Source organism: Pezoporus occidentalis, unplaced genomic scaffold (assembly GCF_034315485.1).
Source record: "Pezoporus occidentalis ecotype Australia unplaced genomic scaffold, CSIRO_AGI_Poc_V1 ctg70, whole genome shotgun sequence".
NCBI lineage: Eukaryota > Metazoa > Chordata > Aves > Psittaciformes > Psittacidae > Pezoporus > Pezoporus occidentalis.
Window position 1 is genome coordinate 3851437 of NW_026916053.1, and position 18183 is coordinate 3869619.

The 18183-nt window shown below is 40.1% G+C and overlaps 1 protein-coding gene across 7 annotated transcripts in view; it reads right to left on the reverse strand.

The window, feature by feature from the left end:
• Positions 1-554: 554 nt before the first annotated feature.
• The window catches only part of DIDO1 (death inducer-obliterator 1), a 51089-nt gene continuing 33460 nt past the window's right edge, over positions 555-18183 (reverse strand). For all 7 annotated transcript variants that reach the window (XM_062642147.1, XM_062642153.1, XM_062642152.1 and 4 more), the window contains 10 exons: positions 15894-16362; positions 15033-15192; positions 14204-14320; positions 13873-13980; positions 13283-13418; positions 12613-13159; positions 11658-11811; positions 10728-10817; positions 9891-10086; positions 555-4435 (listed from right to left, as the gene is read on the reverse strand). In XM_062642147.1, coding sequence (XP_062498131.1) covers positions 1077-4435; positions 9891-10086; positions 10728-10817; positions 11658-11811; positions 12613-13159; positions 13283-13418; positions 13873-13980; positions 14204-14320; positions 15033-15192; positions 15894-16362 — 5336 coding nt within the window. In that variant the 3' untranslated portion in view covers positions 555-1076. The remainder of the gene's footprint in view (positions 4436-9890; positions 10087-10727; positions 10818-11657; positions 11812-12612; positions 13160-13282; positions 13419-13872; positions 13981-14203; positions 14321-15032; positions 15193-15893; positions 16363-18183) is intronic.

Here is an 18183-nt window from a genome sequence, read left to right on the forward strand (position 1 = left end):
TTGTACCTTTTTCAGTGGGCAGGTTTATAGACACCACCAGGCTAAGCAGGCTCCAACAGAAAAAAAAAAACCCAGGGAATTTCTTAAGTGTATGGGAAAGTTCTGGAAAATCACAGCAAACCACAGAAACGCTCCACTAAATCAGTTCAATCAAAGGAACAGATTCAGCTGCCTATTTAACCAACTACTCCCCTTTGGTAAGCCAATTCATTTGAGTCTTAGCCTTGTTCAGAGAACTGAGGCTTTCTTAAGTTTTGCTGCTTGTAAAGGTGCTATGTTTTATGTTCTTTAATCACAGATCTGCAAAAATGTGACAATGAAAACCCCTCACCCTCACGAAAAACCCCCAAGGACGACTGGTTTCTTTGCTGTACACTTAACAGATGGATTCCAAACCACAAAATACCTGTATATAAAAAGGAAGACAGTGCACTTTAAGCTCATAACACTCCATTTTCAAATCCTCATCAGCCACAAGTAGTTATTAACACTGTTCTTCTGCAGCCTTTGCCTAAATAGACATGACCCTTCTGTTGTCAAATAAGCAAGACAGCAACATTGGACTCCTTTTTATTAAAGCATGTGCTGTAGGATCACCTTTTGACACCAAAATATCACGTAAATGAGATGTAAAAGTATGGCTCCTAAGGTCTGGATTAAATTCTCTTATAAAATTACAATTCAAGTTACTGGAAAACATAACTTTATAATCTTAAAAAGCAATATGCTCTTCTTAGACTTTTTCCATTTCTGTACTGTAAATGGAAACTTTAAGATAAAGATGCAAGTAGAAAAACCAAAATCTCAGTACAGGTAACGCTGTGAATTCGGATAAGAAAAACATTATGCACAAAATGCAGCAAGTGACAGTCCGGTGTGTTCTTGCCTTTTACCCATTCGAGTAGTTGCATTCACAGTTGTTCCAAAATTGCTTATTATTTGTCAGGACATCGTGTAAGGCTAGTTTTACAAAGGGATTCCTGTAAAGGTGAGAATATACAGTATATACAAGATGTTGCTTCAGTCCTTGCTGTGTTCTAAAAGTTTATTAATTACGGGAAATATCAGTCTTAGTTCTATGCTTGATTAGTGGAAGATGAAGCTTCTGTTTCTGATGGTTTCTGAGTTTCCTTCGGTGTTTCAGGCTTCACCTCTTTACCGGTTTCCCTACTTTTGCTCCGATCTTTGCGATCTTTTCCTCTGTCTCTGTCACGATCTCGATCTCTCTCTCGATCTCTGTCTTTTTCCCTGCTCCGATCCCGGTCCCGGTCTTTGTCTCTGTCGCGATCTCTGTCTCTGCTTCTCGATCGATCTCTGTCACGTCTTCTGTAGGAGTCTCTCTCTCTGGTTCTGGTTCTGTCTCGGTCTCTGCTTCTTTCCCAGTCCTTACCTCGGTCCGAATCCTTCTCTCTATCTTTGTTTGGGTTTCTGTCTCTATTTTTGTCCCAGTCCTTGTCTCTGTGTCTCTCCCAGTCCCGGTCTCTATTCCAGTTTCTGCCACGGTCTCTTTCCCAAGGTCTGCTGTGTTCTCGATCCCTTCGTCTTTCCTCAAAGGGTCTGCCTTGTCTATTATCTGCTTGCTGAGACTCTGGCTGATCCAAGCCCTTGTCTTTATTTCCTCCCTCATATCTGTCTCTCTGTCTCCCTTCAAATGCCTGGCCTCTGAACTCAGGATTTTTGCCTTCTCGGAAGTCAGATGCTGACCACTGTCCCTCCGAGTCAGGTCCTTGTCCAGGAATACTGGAACCAGATGCAGATGGTCCAGCTTCATCCCACATCTCTTTTCTGTGGGACGGGTGGCTTGGAAGGTCCAGGAGTGGTCTTGGGCTTGGCTTCATTCCTTGTGACTGACCTTGGAAATGAAACCTAGAAGAGGGAGGCTCATTTTCTTCTGGAAACATTGCAGGTGTGGATCCTCTTGGTCCTCCAAACTGAACTGGTGCTGGACCTCTCTGGTTGGCAAATCTGGGTGGTGAATTCCCTCTCCGCTCTTCAAACGGCTGTGGCAAAAGTCCTCTTGGACCAGGCACATGATTTGGAGCTGGTCCTCTCTGCCCTTCAAATTGATTTGGGTGAGGCCCTCTTGGTCCCCCAAAATGACTCGGGGCTGGACCTCTTGGCCCTCCAAACTGAGGGCCTCCTCTCTGTCCTTTAAACTGAGCTGGTGGGGGTCGTCTCTGACCTCCAAAAGGGAAAGGCGAAGGTCCTCTGTTTCCCATAAACTGAGGTTGATCTGGTCCTTCAAACTGCCCTGGAGGCCTAATCATTTCATTATACTGGGAATCTGAGTATTCCCTTTGTTCCATGTGAGGTTCCCTGGGATCTTCAAACTGAGATGGTGACATTCCTCTTGGAACACCGTGATAAGGAGGGGCAGGGCCCCTGTTATCACCAAAAAGAGAGGATGGTCCATGCTGTGCAGAAAATAAGGAAGGAATGGGACCCTTTTGACCTCCAAATCTTCCAGATGGAGGCCCCCTTTGCCCATCATTGTTTGGAAAACCATGCTCTTCAGGGAACTGTGGGGCCGGTCCTCTAAAATTAGGTCCATGAGGTCCTCCAGGTTGCATGAGTGGTTGTGGAGGTCCTCCTTTCTGCCCCGACAAAGCAAACTGAGGTCCAGCTCGGTTTTCTTCAAAGTGCTGTTGAGAAGGTCCACCCTCACCCTGAATTGATGGAGATTCAGTTTGTTCGACAAATTGATGAGACTGATTTCTTTGCTCATCATATTGCATTGCTGAAAGACCCCTCTCTGGTTCAAAGTGACCAGCTGCCTGTTCCTGAGGAGTGAACATTGGATTTGAGAAAGAATCTCTTCCCATCATTTCCTTTGACTCATCTGGCCATGACACTTTATGCATATCATGCAAACACTGACTGTCAGTTGATGTGGGGAAATTAGGCTGGAAAGATGTACTTGGAGGTGTTGGAAGCAGCACCTTACGTAAAGGTTTGGCTGAAGGTTCTCCAGGAGCCGTTTGTTTCACGTTTTCCAAAGTGATTTGGAGAGTGTTTTCAAATTTGCTATTAGATGACTCTTTCTGGGACGCTGTAGAAGCCGTGATGGTTTCACTTGAAACCCAATTATCGCTAGTAAAACCAGGCTGAGCAGCTTTATCCTCCTTACCAAGTGACGTCTGCAAAGCGTTTGGAAAACCGGCTGGAGCCATTTCTCTTGTGGCCATCTCATTCTGTACCACCGGGGGCTTTAGCCGAGCATCAGCACTGTCATTAGTCTCTGTTGCCATCCTCCGAGCTTGGCGAGGATCTCTGCTCTGCCGTGGGTCACAACCCTGGTTTGCAAGTTGTGCTTGCTGATTTAAAGAGGAAGGTAAGTCTACTTTTTGTGTACCCTGCTGGTCCTGGTGGAATACTTCAGGTTTTAGTAGGGAAGATTTTGGTGGTGGTGACATTAAAGCATCAGACACTGAAAAATGAGCCATGGAAACACCAACAGCTGCTCTTTGTTGTCTGAGGGCTTCTTCTTGCTCCTCTAGTTGTCTTTTCTGTTCTTCTATCTGTTTGTTTAATTCCTCCAACATCTTTTGCTGTTCTACCAAGGATGAGGACGCAGATAAATCGGGGACGTATGAAGCAGATGTTTCTGAAGAATTGCTTTTAGAATCTGTATACATTTTGTTAGGTAAATCATCAACAGTCACTTTTGCTTCTTCCAAGATAGTTTCGTCTTCTGGATCGTAGGCCTCATCCTCTAGTTCTGCTGTACTTGACGGCTTTTCCGCATTATATCGTTTTTCACTGTCACCAGTCTGCATTTCAAAAGCTTTCTCTGGACCATATTCTTCTTCAGGATCATAGGGTCTATCATCCTCCTCCTCTTCTATAGCTTTGTCTTTTGACATCTGGCCAAACTGCTGCACAATGGGATCTAACAAAGGAACGGCTGCAATTCCCCCATCAGCAGCAGCCTGACCTTCCTGATTCGAGGCCTGGACGCTTTCAGGATCCTTAGCAACGGGCTCAAAAGTTTTCTTTTTGCCAAAAAGCGTCTGCAGGATGTGCTCGAGCGGCGTGGCCGTTTTGGTGGATGAGGAATGGGTAGCAGCAGTGCTGGCAGAAGCAGCAGTTGAAGCTGGTGGTGCTGCAGTAGTTGTGGTTCCACTTTTGATTGAGGACAGTATTTTTAACACGGAAGGTGTGACTGCTGAGGTGTCTGGAGCGGGAGGTGGAGGTGGTGGCGGTGGAGGTGGGGGAGATCCCGGTGGTGTTGTACTCATGGCAGGGTCTCCTGAGTAATGGGTGTACTTTGGAGCTTTCTTCTCCTGCGAAGCTGCCAGCATCCCGCTTTCCTCATGTGCTTGAATTCGGCTTCGCTTTTCCTCTGGCTTTTCTGTTTCCATGCCAGTGGCGGGACGTTTCCCCTTCTGACAGATAACCAACCCAAGGATTAAATTCGGCCGAGATGACTCAAGACCTGAAAGGAAACACAAAGATTGTAGATGTAAAAACCTAGGTTTTAATTATGCTTTCAGTAGAAACTTAGTATTTTATATAGTGGCAGCTACAAAAGACATAACAATAAGAGGGTTTTCTAAATTCCATTACATGACTTACTGGCAATTTTCATTAGCATATGCATCTGTATTTCTTTACTTTTTACATATATTTGTATACAATAAGTAATGTTTTAATCCCTTCCTTGATATTTTAAATAAAAGATTACAGTGATAGGTTTGAAATCATGATTTAAATAGTTGGCAAACGTTGTATACACAGAGACACTGAAAAGTGACAAAACCTAGGCTAAACTTTGTAACTATTTCTGTTACAATCTGTGCTAAACCACTAACATTGACACCAGTCTATAAACATTTTGTCCATCTCCAAGTTAAAACAAATACCAGCAATCACTGCGAAGATGACCTCAAACAAACTGCGTTTGGAAACAGTATCAAGGCTCGGAACTCATTCCCCCTTTGGGGTTTTTCCAGCTAGACTTCAGAAGCAGGGAAACTGCTTAACTACTGAGCAAGCAAAGGAGGGGTTAAGTAGGAAGGGGTTAAATGTGTGGCTGGATTTGCTTTCCCTGGTGACTTTAAACCCGCTGCTGCAGGGTTCAGTTTGATGCCGTCGGCCTTTCTATAAGTGAAACACAGAATTACACCTGAGTGAAAGCTTCATTCAGGCTTGAATCCTTGGAGAAGTATATCCTAAACTGATGGGAACATTTCTGATAAAGAGGAAAAACCAAAAGGGCTGTAGGACTGTTACTGTCTTTCTTCCTTTTACATGGACAGCTCCCACTCACACTCAAGGAAGACAACATGTCCAGAATGAAGTTCTGTGCTTAGGAGGGTACTGGATGTGCTGCTTTAGGAAGCTTTCATTTTGTAGTACATATCATTTCCTGTTTGTATACCTAAAATTCAGTGCCCAAAAGTTTTGTTTTTTTTTTCCTCCAGGTACAAGATTTGTGATTAAAAAAAAGGTGAAAAGTGTTGCAAATTTTCACCTTCATTCATATTTAGAAAAAAACATTAAAATTTATGAAAGCATGAAGAAAATTAACACTTATATTACCAGGACTAAGATTTGCTAATAATTCAGTACATGCATAAATCTGCCCTCTAAGAGAGGGAAGGATGCTGAGATGGACAATGAAAGCAGACAGGACAGGAACTAAACAAAGTATTATCTGAGTATCTAAACAACGTGAATCTAAGGCTATTCAAAAAGGATCACAAATACTTGACTTATCCAACTACTCATTTGCACCCGCAGCCTAAAAGCAGTTATAGCAGTTCTGTTCACAATAACTTACTACCTTAAATGAAATTATATTAGTATAGAAGATCAAGACATAGTTCAAAAGACCCCCACATTCACAATTCACAGTCAGAAGAGACTCATTAGCTAGAAATGGTTCACTGTGTGTGAATTTGCTTTGTATCTTTTCTTTATCAGGACAGGAATAACAACTCCACGTCTGGTCGGTGCTGACCACTCCAGGGTATCCCTCACACTGGCGTTCATCCAACTCCCCCTAGTAGGCACTTGTTCTGTTGTTAACGTTTTGGTTCTTGACTTCTATGCAGAGACCTGTGATTTATGCAGTTAGTCACAATGAATCTCAAACAGTGAGTAACTGGCATCAACAGGCTTCAAAACTCCACCAAACAGGGTATCTAATAAACAGCAATTACTGAAAAATCAGGTTTGAATCTCTGTAAGAAACAGAGATCGAGGCACTAATTAAAACAGGGTAAAGTTTTAATACACTTTCAAGACAATAAATTCCAGTAGTAAATTAATAGCATTAGGTGTAATTTAATCTCCTTAGTTATCATAGAAGAAACTCCAGTAACATCTTATGTTTTGCTACTGTAATTTTACACCAATACTAGAAGTTTTGCCTAACCTGGCTTTACATTCACTTAGTTTGAAGTGACCAAATACTAAATGCTTCTTTGAAATGGGAGCATACAGCCAGTGCAGCATTTCAAGTCAGTCCCATTCTATCTCAACATCCATAAATAGGTTAAGTGCCTAATTTTAGGTACTAAGGAAAATGGTGGCTGCAATCTCCAACTACTGCTCAATGACTTGTCTTTCACAAGCATTTCAGAAGTGCTGCAAGCCATGTCAGCAGAGTTAGCAGCTTTCAGCACTATATTATTTACAGTTATTAGCCTATTAATTACTTGAAGTCCAGACACTGGTTTTATTGAGATACATCCTGTAACTAAAGCTACTAAAGCAGGATGTACTAAGTATCAGCACTGGACAACGATTTGGTTTTATCCTTAAATATACTAATTGCATCAGTTTCACCATATGTATGCATATAATGGCCACATCTTTCCCTATCATCACCAGCAGGTTAAGGAACTACCTGTTAAGAGACCTGTGCCTGCCCATGGTGCACAGCTCTGAACTGCAGAGAGACTGACACAAGATAGTCTTTAAATATTATCAACCCCATTTCAGTATTTGTTCCAGTTAACCATGAGAACAACTGACTGGCATCATCAGGTTTAGACGTACAGATCACTGCCTGCATGGCAACGCTGCTGCCTAGGGAGGTACACAATGAATTTCATGCCACGTTCTTCTATAACTGCTGCTTTTCCTAATGATTTCTGCTGAGATAAAGACACCCAACTCCATTGAAAATACAGGTAAATCTGGTTCAATTTGTTGCAATTTTTAAGAGCATTCATGCCTTCATACTGTAAACTACCAGAAGAAATCAACATTTGTAGAATCCTTTGCTGATACAGGGCTGTTTCATTAATCAAACTACATAAGAATGTTGTTACATTGCCAACGTTGCCACTAAATCCCTCAATAAATCCCTTTCTATTGGTAACTAAGTCTGATTACGCTATTTTTACAAAGTGCCTTGAGATCTACAGATGAAAGTGCTAAATAATCTTAAGTGTGTATGTGAAACAGAGAAGTAAATTCACATACAGTAAACCACTGCAAAAAGACAATGTAGAAGAACCCACTGATACATGAAATCTGGTAATAACTGAGGTAAATTAAGTGTAAGTATGGATAACCTTCAATTTTCTTCTGGTTTTAAATCACCCAAGTTACAGTTTTTTGTAGATCTTCTAGGTACTAGCGCAGTTCAGAAGTCCAGTTGTGTTCCCAATCCAGTCCACCAGAAATCAGGAGAAATCCATAATCCATATGTGCCCGATAGAACTGGGTAATACAGCTGGAATATCTCCTAACTAGGATTTCTGGAGTGGCAGGGGTGTATTGCCCTCTCCCTCTTCCCCCCGTCCAGTCATCTGAAGATGATCTGATATCTAAAGCATAATGCTTTTAGTGTCCTTGCTCAACTCTATTTGAAGGTACATGATTAAATTTAAGGAGACAATGACCACTTTCCATAAAATATTTTTATTGATTATGAAAGCAAAAGCAGTGAATTCCATCCGATGTCATTAAAAAGTGTGGATTACACATCTTTTATACCATGGTTTTAACACATATACAAAACCAGAAAAACACCTTACCTGAACACAACTTAGCACAAGTGTGAAGTAAAGCTGTTACAGGGGTTTCCAACAAGTGTGAACTGATGGCCAAAGTCTAAGTCAAAGAAACTGTTACATCTTCTGGCCTTTGGAACCTTGTTTCTATTGCTATTCTTTAATCCACTTCACCTACAAATAGGTATTTCAGTCTAAAACTCAAAATTTGCCTCCATGAACAACACCTGTAAATCATACCTGTATTTAAGAGTTTCATTTTAAGTGAAAACTATAAAGGAAAAATAAAAGGAAGTAAAAAGGAAAGCTGGTCCTTCCACTGGAATGCAGGGAGGTGACAAGTAGGGAAGTGCCTCCCTAAAGCAGGTTATTTACCAGGCCAGCATTTACAGCTGATTCAATGACCAGCCCCTTCCTGGTGTTACTGCCCAGAAAGGAGGGTGATGCTTTTATTCTGGCTGGAAAAAACAGTCCATGAGTTAAGACCCTTGGCCTATATCCCTGTGCCAAGTGTTCTGTGCTTAGTGTATTCACATCTTGGCTAGGAAATGGAATAATAGCTTCTACACACCTTTCAAGAATTCAGGAAGTTAAAGACTATGAGGCGCTGAGATTCAGCAATTATAGCTATATTGTTATAATTCAAATAGAAATAATCCTGCCTTTTTAGCTATAACCTAAAAACAATGACTTCCACTGTGCACTGTTCCAGGATGGGTAAGACAGACTTGGAGTGTATGAGAAAAAACTTATTGGAGGATTCAGAGCAAGTGCCCTTTGCAATCTCATGGAGGGAGATGTATCATTTGCTGTTGTTGCTGAAGTCATACACCATCAACGCATGAAAACCTGTCCCAGACACTGTTGCTCCTGCAATCAAGCTCTGAGAAGGCTTTATTGAGTTTAGTCCTAGATGTGTATTTGAGGAGGAGATGACAGTCAGCTTCTCAGAAAGGTCAGCTCCTTGCATATCTGCTGTTTCATACCTACCGTTTAATAGCCTGCAAACCATTGCTAGGACAATGAAGTAGGACCTTCATTGTAACCTGCAGCTCTTCAGCTTCTCAATCTGTTATTGTGTATAAAATCCCAGATACTTATTTGGAAACTATGCACAGGCAACTCCTCCAAACTCAGATGAAGATGACTTCAAGTTTTTGAATGGGTGTTTCATGGGTGAGTTCATTCTCAGTTCTTCTGTCACCATGTTGAACACACAAGCATGGAGCAAACTCAAACGAAACATTACTAATGGTATTTTTATCTAGAACCAGAAGCTTGTACTATAACCTGCCTATACCAACTACTACCTGCCACCTACCAACCCTATGGAATATGAATCCCTTTTCCCCCAACAAATCAATTTTGAGAAGTCGGTGATTTGGCCAGAATTTGCTTCAACTAGAATAAAATGTTACAAACCTCTTGTGCACCATATTGCACATACAGATCAATAATCAGCATAAGACAGGAACAGAGTAGTGAAACCACTACAGATACTACCTTTGTCTTCAATGATTTCTTGACTCCTCTGTGGCTTACACTTCCTGGTTGGTTTAAGTAACACTGAATGGCTTGTAAGGGCCTTGTTTTTGTGGATTTATGGGTTGATGAAGATAGGGTGTTTGGGGGTGCTACTTTGGTTATTTTTCCAGTAATGTGGCTGGGTTTAGCTGATTTTATAGGTAAACTCATCCTCTTATTAGTATACAAGCATCTTGTTGGAAAAGCTATGGAATTTTCAGATAATTTTATCTCAACCAGCGTTGGATTTCCAATTTTTCCCTATTTAGAGACTTTAAAATTGGTTTTATATAGAAAAAAATTTAGTAACACTTAAATTAAACATTCAACAATTTGTCTTTGATTGACTTTTGTGCGGTGATTTTACCTAGCATTTAACCTCCCCTGTTTTGTGCTTACCTGGTCCCTCAAAGGGCAACAGTTTGGAAGGAATTGGGTCCTTAGTACTCAGGGGGATCAGGTAGAGATCCTTGATATGTCTGTTGTTATTAGCTACAACACCAAAACGACCACGACTGCTAAAATAGGAGTAGAGAGAGATATAGGCAACCTCCTCTTCTTCTGTTGCAGGATGGAAACGAATCAAACACAATTCCTGTAATACAAAAGCAAAGTGGAAAAATTCAAGCTGCAATATACCAGCAAATAAAATGGTAAAGGACAAATTCCAGGGGGGTAAAAAATAACTGTTCATTTATCACTTCAACAAGGCAATACTCTGGCTTTAAGAGAGAACTCTTGTTCAATTTGTAATACTAAAACAGAATCAGGCTTCCCATTTTCAGAAATACAAGTTACTTGTGTATCTTACATCAAACTAACCTTCTTGAGGCTCAAGTTAATACAAATGAAAGGGAAAATTCTTAGTTTCATTATTATATTTGTATCTAGGGCCTCATTTTTTTCATTTCTGAAGTATTTCTAATAGTAAAACCCATTAAAGTTCTTTAAAATTTGGGGTTTAATCTTCAATACTGAATAATTAATATTCAATCATTAAAAATTAATAAACAATATGTAGATTTTAACTAATATGCAGGAGAGAGAGATCAAGAGGATCTGCAGCTCTATACTAGTATTTCTTCAATAAATCAAAAGTGTCAAAGGAGTAAGTGGTGTGGGTAGTTTTCCAGGTGTGATCTATGTCAGTATTTACTGTTTACTCATTATAAAAAGTTCTTATTTCATATTGCTGTATTTTTCTTCCGGGTTTTGCGAAGGATTGTAAGTGAATACCTTAGACAGCGAAGATTTGAGTTTGCCAACATAATCCCAGACCGTCTTCGGTGAGATCCTCCCACCAATATGAATTGTATCTGGTAAATCCTAAACGAGAAGTATTACATGATAGCATGAGAAAGACCAAACGAGACTGATGTTTAAAAGCAGTGCAGGTTGCCCCATCCCAGCAGCCCAGTGGATAATGCACTATTATATTGTGGGAAACTTTCACACATACTTTTCTAACTTCAGACAGGCTATTTCTAAATATCAAGGTGTTTAATTACCAAGAGGCTAATGGTATACACAGAACAGAAAAGGCACTCCCAAACAAGGACAGCAGCAAAAATGCAAACTAGCTCTGTATGCCCATTACTGGCTTTGTTTTTATAGGGAAGCTGCCATCTGAAATAGAGCTTTCCTCCACTCTTTCGGTTTCTCAGGAAATGCTGCACTTGTGACTACAAGTCACATGAATTCTAGTGAGCTTCCTGTCATGGGGACTGTGAAACTCAGTTTAGCAAAAGCAGTATCAAAGAGAACCACCCACCCTGTTAATAAAAGTCCTAAACCACCCATTTGTGTTTGAAACTTCCTAACGGTCACATAAAATAAGCTTCAGAGGAAAGGGAAAGAAAAGCTTATTCATTTTAGCTCATCTTTATGCAGTCTCATTACTTCAATGTACACTCTCCCCAGAGTAAGAGCATCCAACTGGGTTCAGTTGAAAGGTATTAAAAAGCACGGTATTTTTCATAAATGGCCAAGCAAACTTCTGTAACAGATCACATCAGTGACCCCTCTACCTTGAGCCACCTATTACTAAAGGGATGCCATTTACCACTGCTACAGTTCTAATATAACACCTATGTAGTGACCCCAGCCCTTCCAGCAACAGGAGCTGCAGTAGATTTATTCTAAACACATAAACACATCAGTGCTAACCTCACTAAGATAATCAAAGCACCCGGAGACAGGATATGCTTTAGTGACAAATTTGGCCACACTTTGCATATTAATAAATCCTTTCCAAATGGTGTTGAGACGAGAGAGAAAGAGGGAAGTGTCGCTGTCCTGAGGTGAGCGTGGCTCTGCAACACTGAAAAACAAATTCAGAACAGACAGGTTATAGAACGCAAATGAGAATGCATCTTTTTTCTTTTCCTCCCTCCTACTTTATTTTAAAGAAATAACAGATTTATTACTAAATGCTTTAATGTTTTCCACTAACTTGCTATTAGTGAAAAAAGCAAGGAGTAACAGTAAATGAACCTGCAGCTCCAGACAGGAAAAAGGATGCCAAAACATGTTACTTTATAAAATCATATTAGCACTGTAACTATTGTGATCCTGACTCCATAACAAACTAGTATGAATTGTATATTCCCCACTAATTGGATTAATAATATACACCTGAGGTTTTCACATAAAAGAATTGGCTACAAACAAAAATCTTTTAACTGCAGCTGCATAAGAATATAGTTAATATTTATGTTGACTATTGTATATACCCAGAATATGGAAGTAATCCACCTCCTTTCAAGCTGGTCAATTGGTTAATTCATAAATTCAGATGTAGAAGTATTTTAATATAGGATGAATAATCTAGGACTGATTTTATACTCTCACATACACTAACTTTCTCTACATTAATGTACATGCAGACTTCAAGAGTGCATAATACCTTGTTTTATTTATCTGCTGATGGTCTGAAAACTTTACCAACTAGAGACGGTAAATTATGAGATGCTAAATCAAAAACCTGAATCAGACTACCTGAACTTTAACATTGACCATCCCTTTTAACAGGGAGGAGGGGAATGGAACATGGGACACACGGGATGTTGAAGATAACCACGTTAAAGACTGGGTAGCTTGGGTTACTATAAGATATACGCACTTGACATTGGGTGAGTGGTGAACTGCTAAGTATCTTGGATCTGGTGAAGATGATGGCTTTGTCAATATTGATTTGGGGACAGTCATAATTGGTTTTGAAGTTTCCTGTTTTGTTTCCACTGTTGAAACTTTGTCAGAGGCAGGAGCAGAACGCAGGGCTGGGGTCACAATACCAGAGGAGTTGCTCATTGCTGTCCTGGGGTCTCTGCCTGAAACTGTTACCGTTGTGACAACTACGCCAGCACAAGTGGCAGGAAAAGCAGAGATCTCTTCAGGTACAGAGGAATCTGCATTGGTAGGGGCCTGGGTTGTAGGAATGTGAGTTGCTCTTTCTGCGCTTGACTGAGGAACTGTTTCTGCTACTGGTTCATCTTCAGTTTCCACTGCAGTTTCAGAGCTGGCCTCTGTGGCAAGCTCTGCTGTTGAGGCTGGTGCAGAACTTTCATACTTTGGCTGAGCTTCTGGCTTTGATTTTGACTCCACCTTTTTAACAGAAGCCACTGACTTTTTCTTAGGTGGCCCTTCATCTTCGGATGCTGAAATCTGACCTATAAATTGATTTCAAAAGCTTTTGATTACTATTTAACAATGAAATAGCTTAGAGGAAAACAAACACACTACTCTTAACATAACCATTCTTTTACTTTGCACAAAGTCAGCACTGTAGGTACCTGTACAGATTTTGCAGTTCAGGTCAAAAAGATGGGCTCGATGTTGGCTTGTTGTATCCTTCAGCATACTGCTAAACACATCTAGAGAAGCAGCACTGTTTGAATTTGATGCAGTTCGAGTTGACTCTTGCTGCTCCTAAAAGTGAATAAACACAAAAGATATTCCAGTTGATCATTAATTCCTGCTATTGAAAAAATACTTTGGAAACCATTAACTAACTTCAATTCTTTTAAAAGAAAGATTAGAGGTCTCAGTTAAAGCATATCAATGCCTGGTAGAGCTCTCAAATAGTATCTGTCTTCATTTCATTCCACATGTTCTGGAGTAGATAGCTAATATTCAGAAATAAAGGACTGCTCTGTAAGTTGACAGCGGGGCTGAAAAATACACAGCATTTTAGAACTGCATTCAAATATGCCTATCATTTGTTGTACTCTGTCAACCTAAAAGGAAACATGCTCATGGCACACCTACTAGGCAAGAATATCCTTACAGCTCAACTGAAACAATCTGCACTTCTGATGAGAGACTGGAGGCCCTGATTTATCTCCCTCAATGTCTTCATGCTGAAGCAATAGCCAATACTTACATCAGAATCAGACACTGGTGGAGAATCTTCCATATTTACGGGTGGCACATGTTCCCGTTTTACAGCTGTTTTCTTGACTTCATGAGATTTGCTCCTTGACTCTGGAGTCTGAAAAAAATAAAACCAGTTTGTTATTTTATAATTTTTGACTTTTATTTTGTACTTGGTTGTCGGTTACCTCGTGGTGGAGAAAAAGTGTATTGAAACTGAATGTTATTAATATTTCATTAGGGAGAAAATGGTGCATCAATGTAATATGGGTGATAAGGGTTAGGGAACTGACTCTTAATTTGCATATACTAAAGATACAAGGGGACATTCTGTTACTTACTGGTTTAGTTGGTTTCTCTTTCCACACAGACAGCTCTTTAGATAAAAGTTCCTCTGGTTTCATTCTCACCAGTTTTGACAGTGAGATTTCCTCACGAAGGACACGATGAAAGAGTCCCTGAAAACAGAACGGACTTTGTTCCTATGCTGAAGAAAACCTGCTTAAGGTAACTAACAAAATTTGCAGTGCTTAACAGGCAAAAGCTGTTCCAGTTTCTCAATTTTCTATTACAGATACTGGCTACTTACAAGCAAATTTGGAAAGGTGTAGTAACCAGAACATAAGGATGAAATATACGCAAAGTATGAATTTTCCTCATTATTATTAATAACAATCAATGTAACTGAATAGGAGTGTCAGAATTTGCCACTTCTTGTTTCATATCCATTGTAGAAATTTAAAAAACAATAAATTTCAAGTGTTCTCTAGTGAATATTTTCACCTGTGCCAGCATCAGCTTTTTTCTTTTAAAGCATAAAGATGACCGTGTATATGGACAGTATCTAACAGACAGTAGAGAATGCCACAAGAGGAGAAACTAATAAAGTCTGTATTTAAAGAAAGCCATTCTGTAATAAGTATTTCACACCAAATGTCCACACTTAATAAATACACACGACCAACTGATGTAGACCTTGAACTTCTACTTGGCTAAACCATTTTTTTCTAATATTTGAATGGCTCTATAATAATCCTTTATAGTGTAATTCATAAGTCTCTACCTTGAAACTCTTAAATGTTCAAGGCAATGTTGAAGGCAGAGTTTGAAATACTAAAAAACAAATATATATTTCAATATATATATTTACTGCTTAAGGAAATTCCAAACCTGGTTTTTGGGGTCCTTGAGATTGAACATGATGCTACGGTATTTACTCTTGTATCTGTTGTCCGTAACTTGGAACAAGTTAAACATTTCCTTTTCAATATTGAGTGCTACTTTTCCTACTTCACTCTCTGTCATGACCAGATCATCGCTATCATTGACTCTGTTAAAAACAGAAAGGGTACGTGCATTTATGTTAGGCATGAATCTTCAGGTAGCATTATTAAAAGCTGACTTAGGTTTATCCTCCCTCAGTGAGGTTCAAGTGCTTGAGTCTTAGTCCTAGATTCTCCACTGTGAACAGCATTTCCATTTCAGAGACAGCGCAGTGCTCTGTAATAAGACTCAACAGCTGGCATTAGCTTTAATAATCCTTGTGGGAATGTTTGCTTTTTGTTTTTTCCTTTCCTAAGGGATAGCTGTCCACTGACCTGGCTTTGTTGTTGTGGATTTTTATGTTGGGAGGGAATCTCTACTTCAGCAAGCATCTAACCTTTCACTGGGATGTTTCCTGTACTATGTTCCCTATAACCTCTACATCCCCAATACTACCAACACCTGATTTTAAAGCTTCAGAGCACCTGTATTATAAAATGCCCCTATGCTGTAATTTAATTCAACTGTAATTGCTTCACTATAAATGGATTAGTGAGGATCTTTTTTTATTCCTAAAGGCTTTTTCACATTTATTTAATAAAGATCATTATTAATGTACACCTGAAATACCAATTACACTTGCAGTAACTTGCAGTATAAATTCAATCCCTCAATACCCCTTTATTAAGATGTAAGCAAAACTCTTCAGGCTAAACATTCACTTCTACTTGTAGATTCCTACATAAGATAAGCACTTTGAATTCCCACCTCTTCCATAAAATTTCTTTTAGGGATCGTCGAATATTTTGCCGAATCTGAGAGTTGGGCTGTGACTGGATAGGGCCAGGTGATGCCTTTCCTTGACTGCTTCCAGATGCAGGAGAAATGGAAGACTGTGAAGGCTTTTTGAGCCCTCCACCCAAACTGGAAGACGTAGCTGGTTTTTTGGAAACTGATGAGCCATGAGAAAGAGATGAATGCTTTGAAGGAACACTGCCTGCTGGAGAAACACTGACTGCTGGAAGCCAAGGCTTCTTGGGAATGACACCTTTGAAACTCGCAGCAGAAGGTTTAAGTGGTTGTTTAGTTACTGCTGCATTAGAGAAGGAGGAGGACTTCTTCGAAGGAAGATTTCTAGAGAGAGAAGATGTCTGTTTCTCCATTACAGATGCAACAGCTTTCTTCGATGTCAGCGCAGCCTCTGCTCTATCTTCATTCCTTTTCTCTTCCCTGTGAGCTGTTAGAACAAAGAAGGTAATATAATATTAAAGGCTTAACTTTATAACCTCCTATTCGTGTAGAGCAGGCACCAATCTATAACGAAGTCTGTGAAATAACATCTCCAGAGTTTAACTGTCAAGTAGGCAATTCAAGCTATTTACTTCCATTGGCATTTTAAAAGTACTTTCAAAACCCATGCAGAGATTCATATAGTTCCTTTTGAAGAAGTTTGTCTTTGATCCTTCAGATACCGTGTCTCCAAGGCCAAATGAAGAATTTAAGAGAGTTCCACTTTGGCTCTACAGGTTAAATTTTTATTTATAACCTATGCAAGAAAACTGGAAGGAAAATAAGGCACCACCTTCAAAGATTCCTGAGTGGGATTTCATGGGGAAGCTTCCAAAACACCCCAAACTTCCACAAATTTAAGAAAAAGGCACAATACAACCCACATTTTAACAGAAAAATCCTTAAAGTGCCTCAGAGAACCACTTCATTACAGAGGCTGACCTGAGGAGAGTCCATGAATCTGAAACTGCATTAATACTACCTTAAGTTTAGCATCACGGAAGTTTAAGAAACCCTTTCACCCATATTTCTTACTTTAATGAGCAAGAAAACACAGAAGTTACTTAGAAAATCTGCACACATAGTCCACTTGGTGGATAGTATCCATATCACATTAATGACATTGCCATAAACCATTATTAGAGCTTCCTATTCAGTTCCTAGCTAAATTTTAGATCTACAGGGTAATCAAACATTGATATTGCTGCTCAGGCTGTGGTGATCTAATTCCCACCATTCATTAGGATTACTCCATTCACAACATACTGATTTTCTGTTTAAATGTTAATAGTCGATACACATCAGACACTAAGAGATTTAGAAGTCTAAGCAAAGGCTCCAGTTTTCACACGTGCTGCAGTTACACTTGCCCAGGACTTGACAAGTAAGCATTTCTTCAAGCCTCGTTTCATCTGTCCACCTTGTAGCACTGACAGGAACAAGTCAACAGAGCAAAAATAGCCAAAACTACCACACACACACACAGAGCAAATGAAACATCATTTACAAGACACTAATGTTACAATAGGAGAACACCAGCACATTTACCCTCAAGGTAATGTGCTCAAAGGACGAAGGGTTCTGAGGAAACGACCAAAACCCAACTCCTGAAATACAACTGTTCCAATTGGAAAAGCCAAGTTTTCTCCCCCAAAAAGCCCTTCTCACAAATCCATAGATAACCACTGACCAGTAAACAGGTTCATTTTCAATCTGATGGTTTTAGCTAGTGAGGGTTTGTTGATGAAACAGCCCCAAAGCCCTAGTTGCAAATCACAGGACACTTCCTGGGAAAGGTCCAGGAATTTAACTATCAGTAACTTCACCAAGGACCAAACGGTCACTTTTCACCTTCCAGATCTGCTATAACAAGAGCAGAAATTACTGGGCTGGGTCTGCATTGTCCAACCTCTGTTACCAGATGGACCGAGAGGGGAGAAAGCACTCCTGTGAAGTCCGGTTCATGCAACCCCACAGATCAGCACAAGGCTCCAATGGAAACACCCCTCAAATTGGGGAAGACTTGGAATGCTCACGAGTCATAACGGGAAACTCACTTCAGGAGGAAAGGGCCTTGTAACCTTCCTCCATACTTAAAGTTTGGGTGCCCCCAAAATACTTGCATATGCCTCCAGCAGAATGATTCTTCACCCCAGTTTCTTTAAATGGGCTCTTGCTGCTGGTGGCTTCACCGCACACACCAAAACCTGCGGTGAAGATGAACTTTTGCACAGCTAAGTACAAGGGTGTGTGCTGGACTTCTGGAACA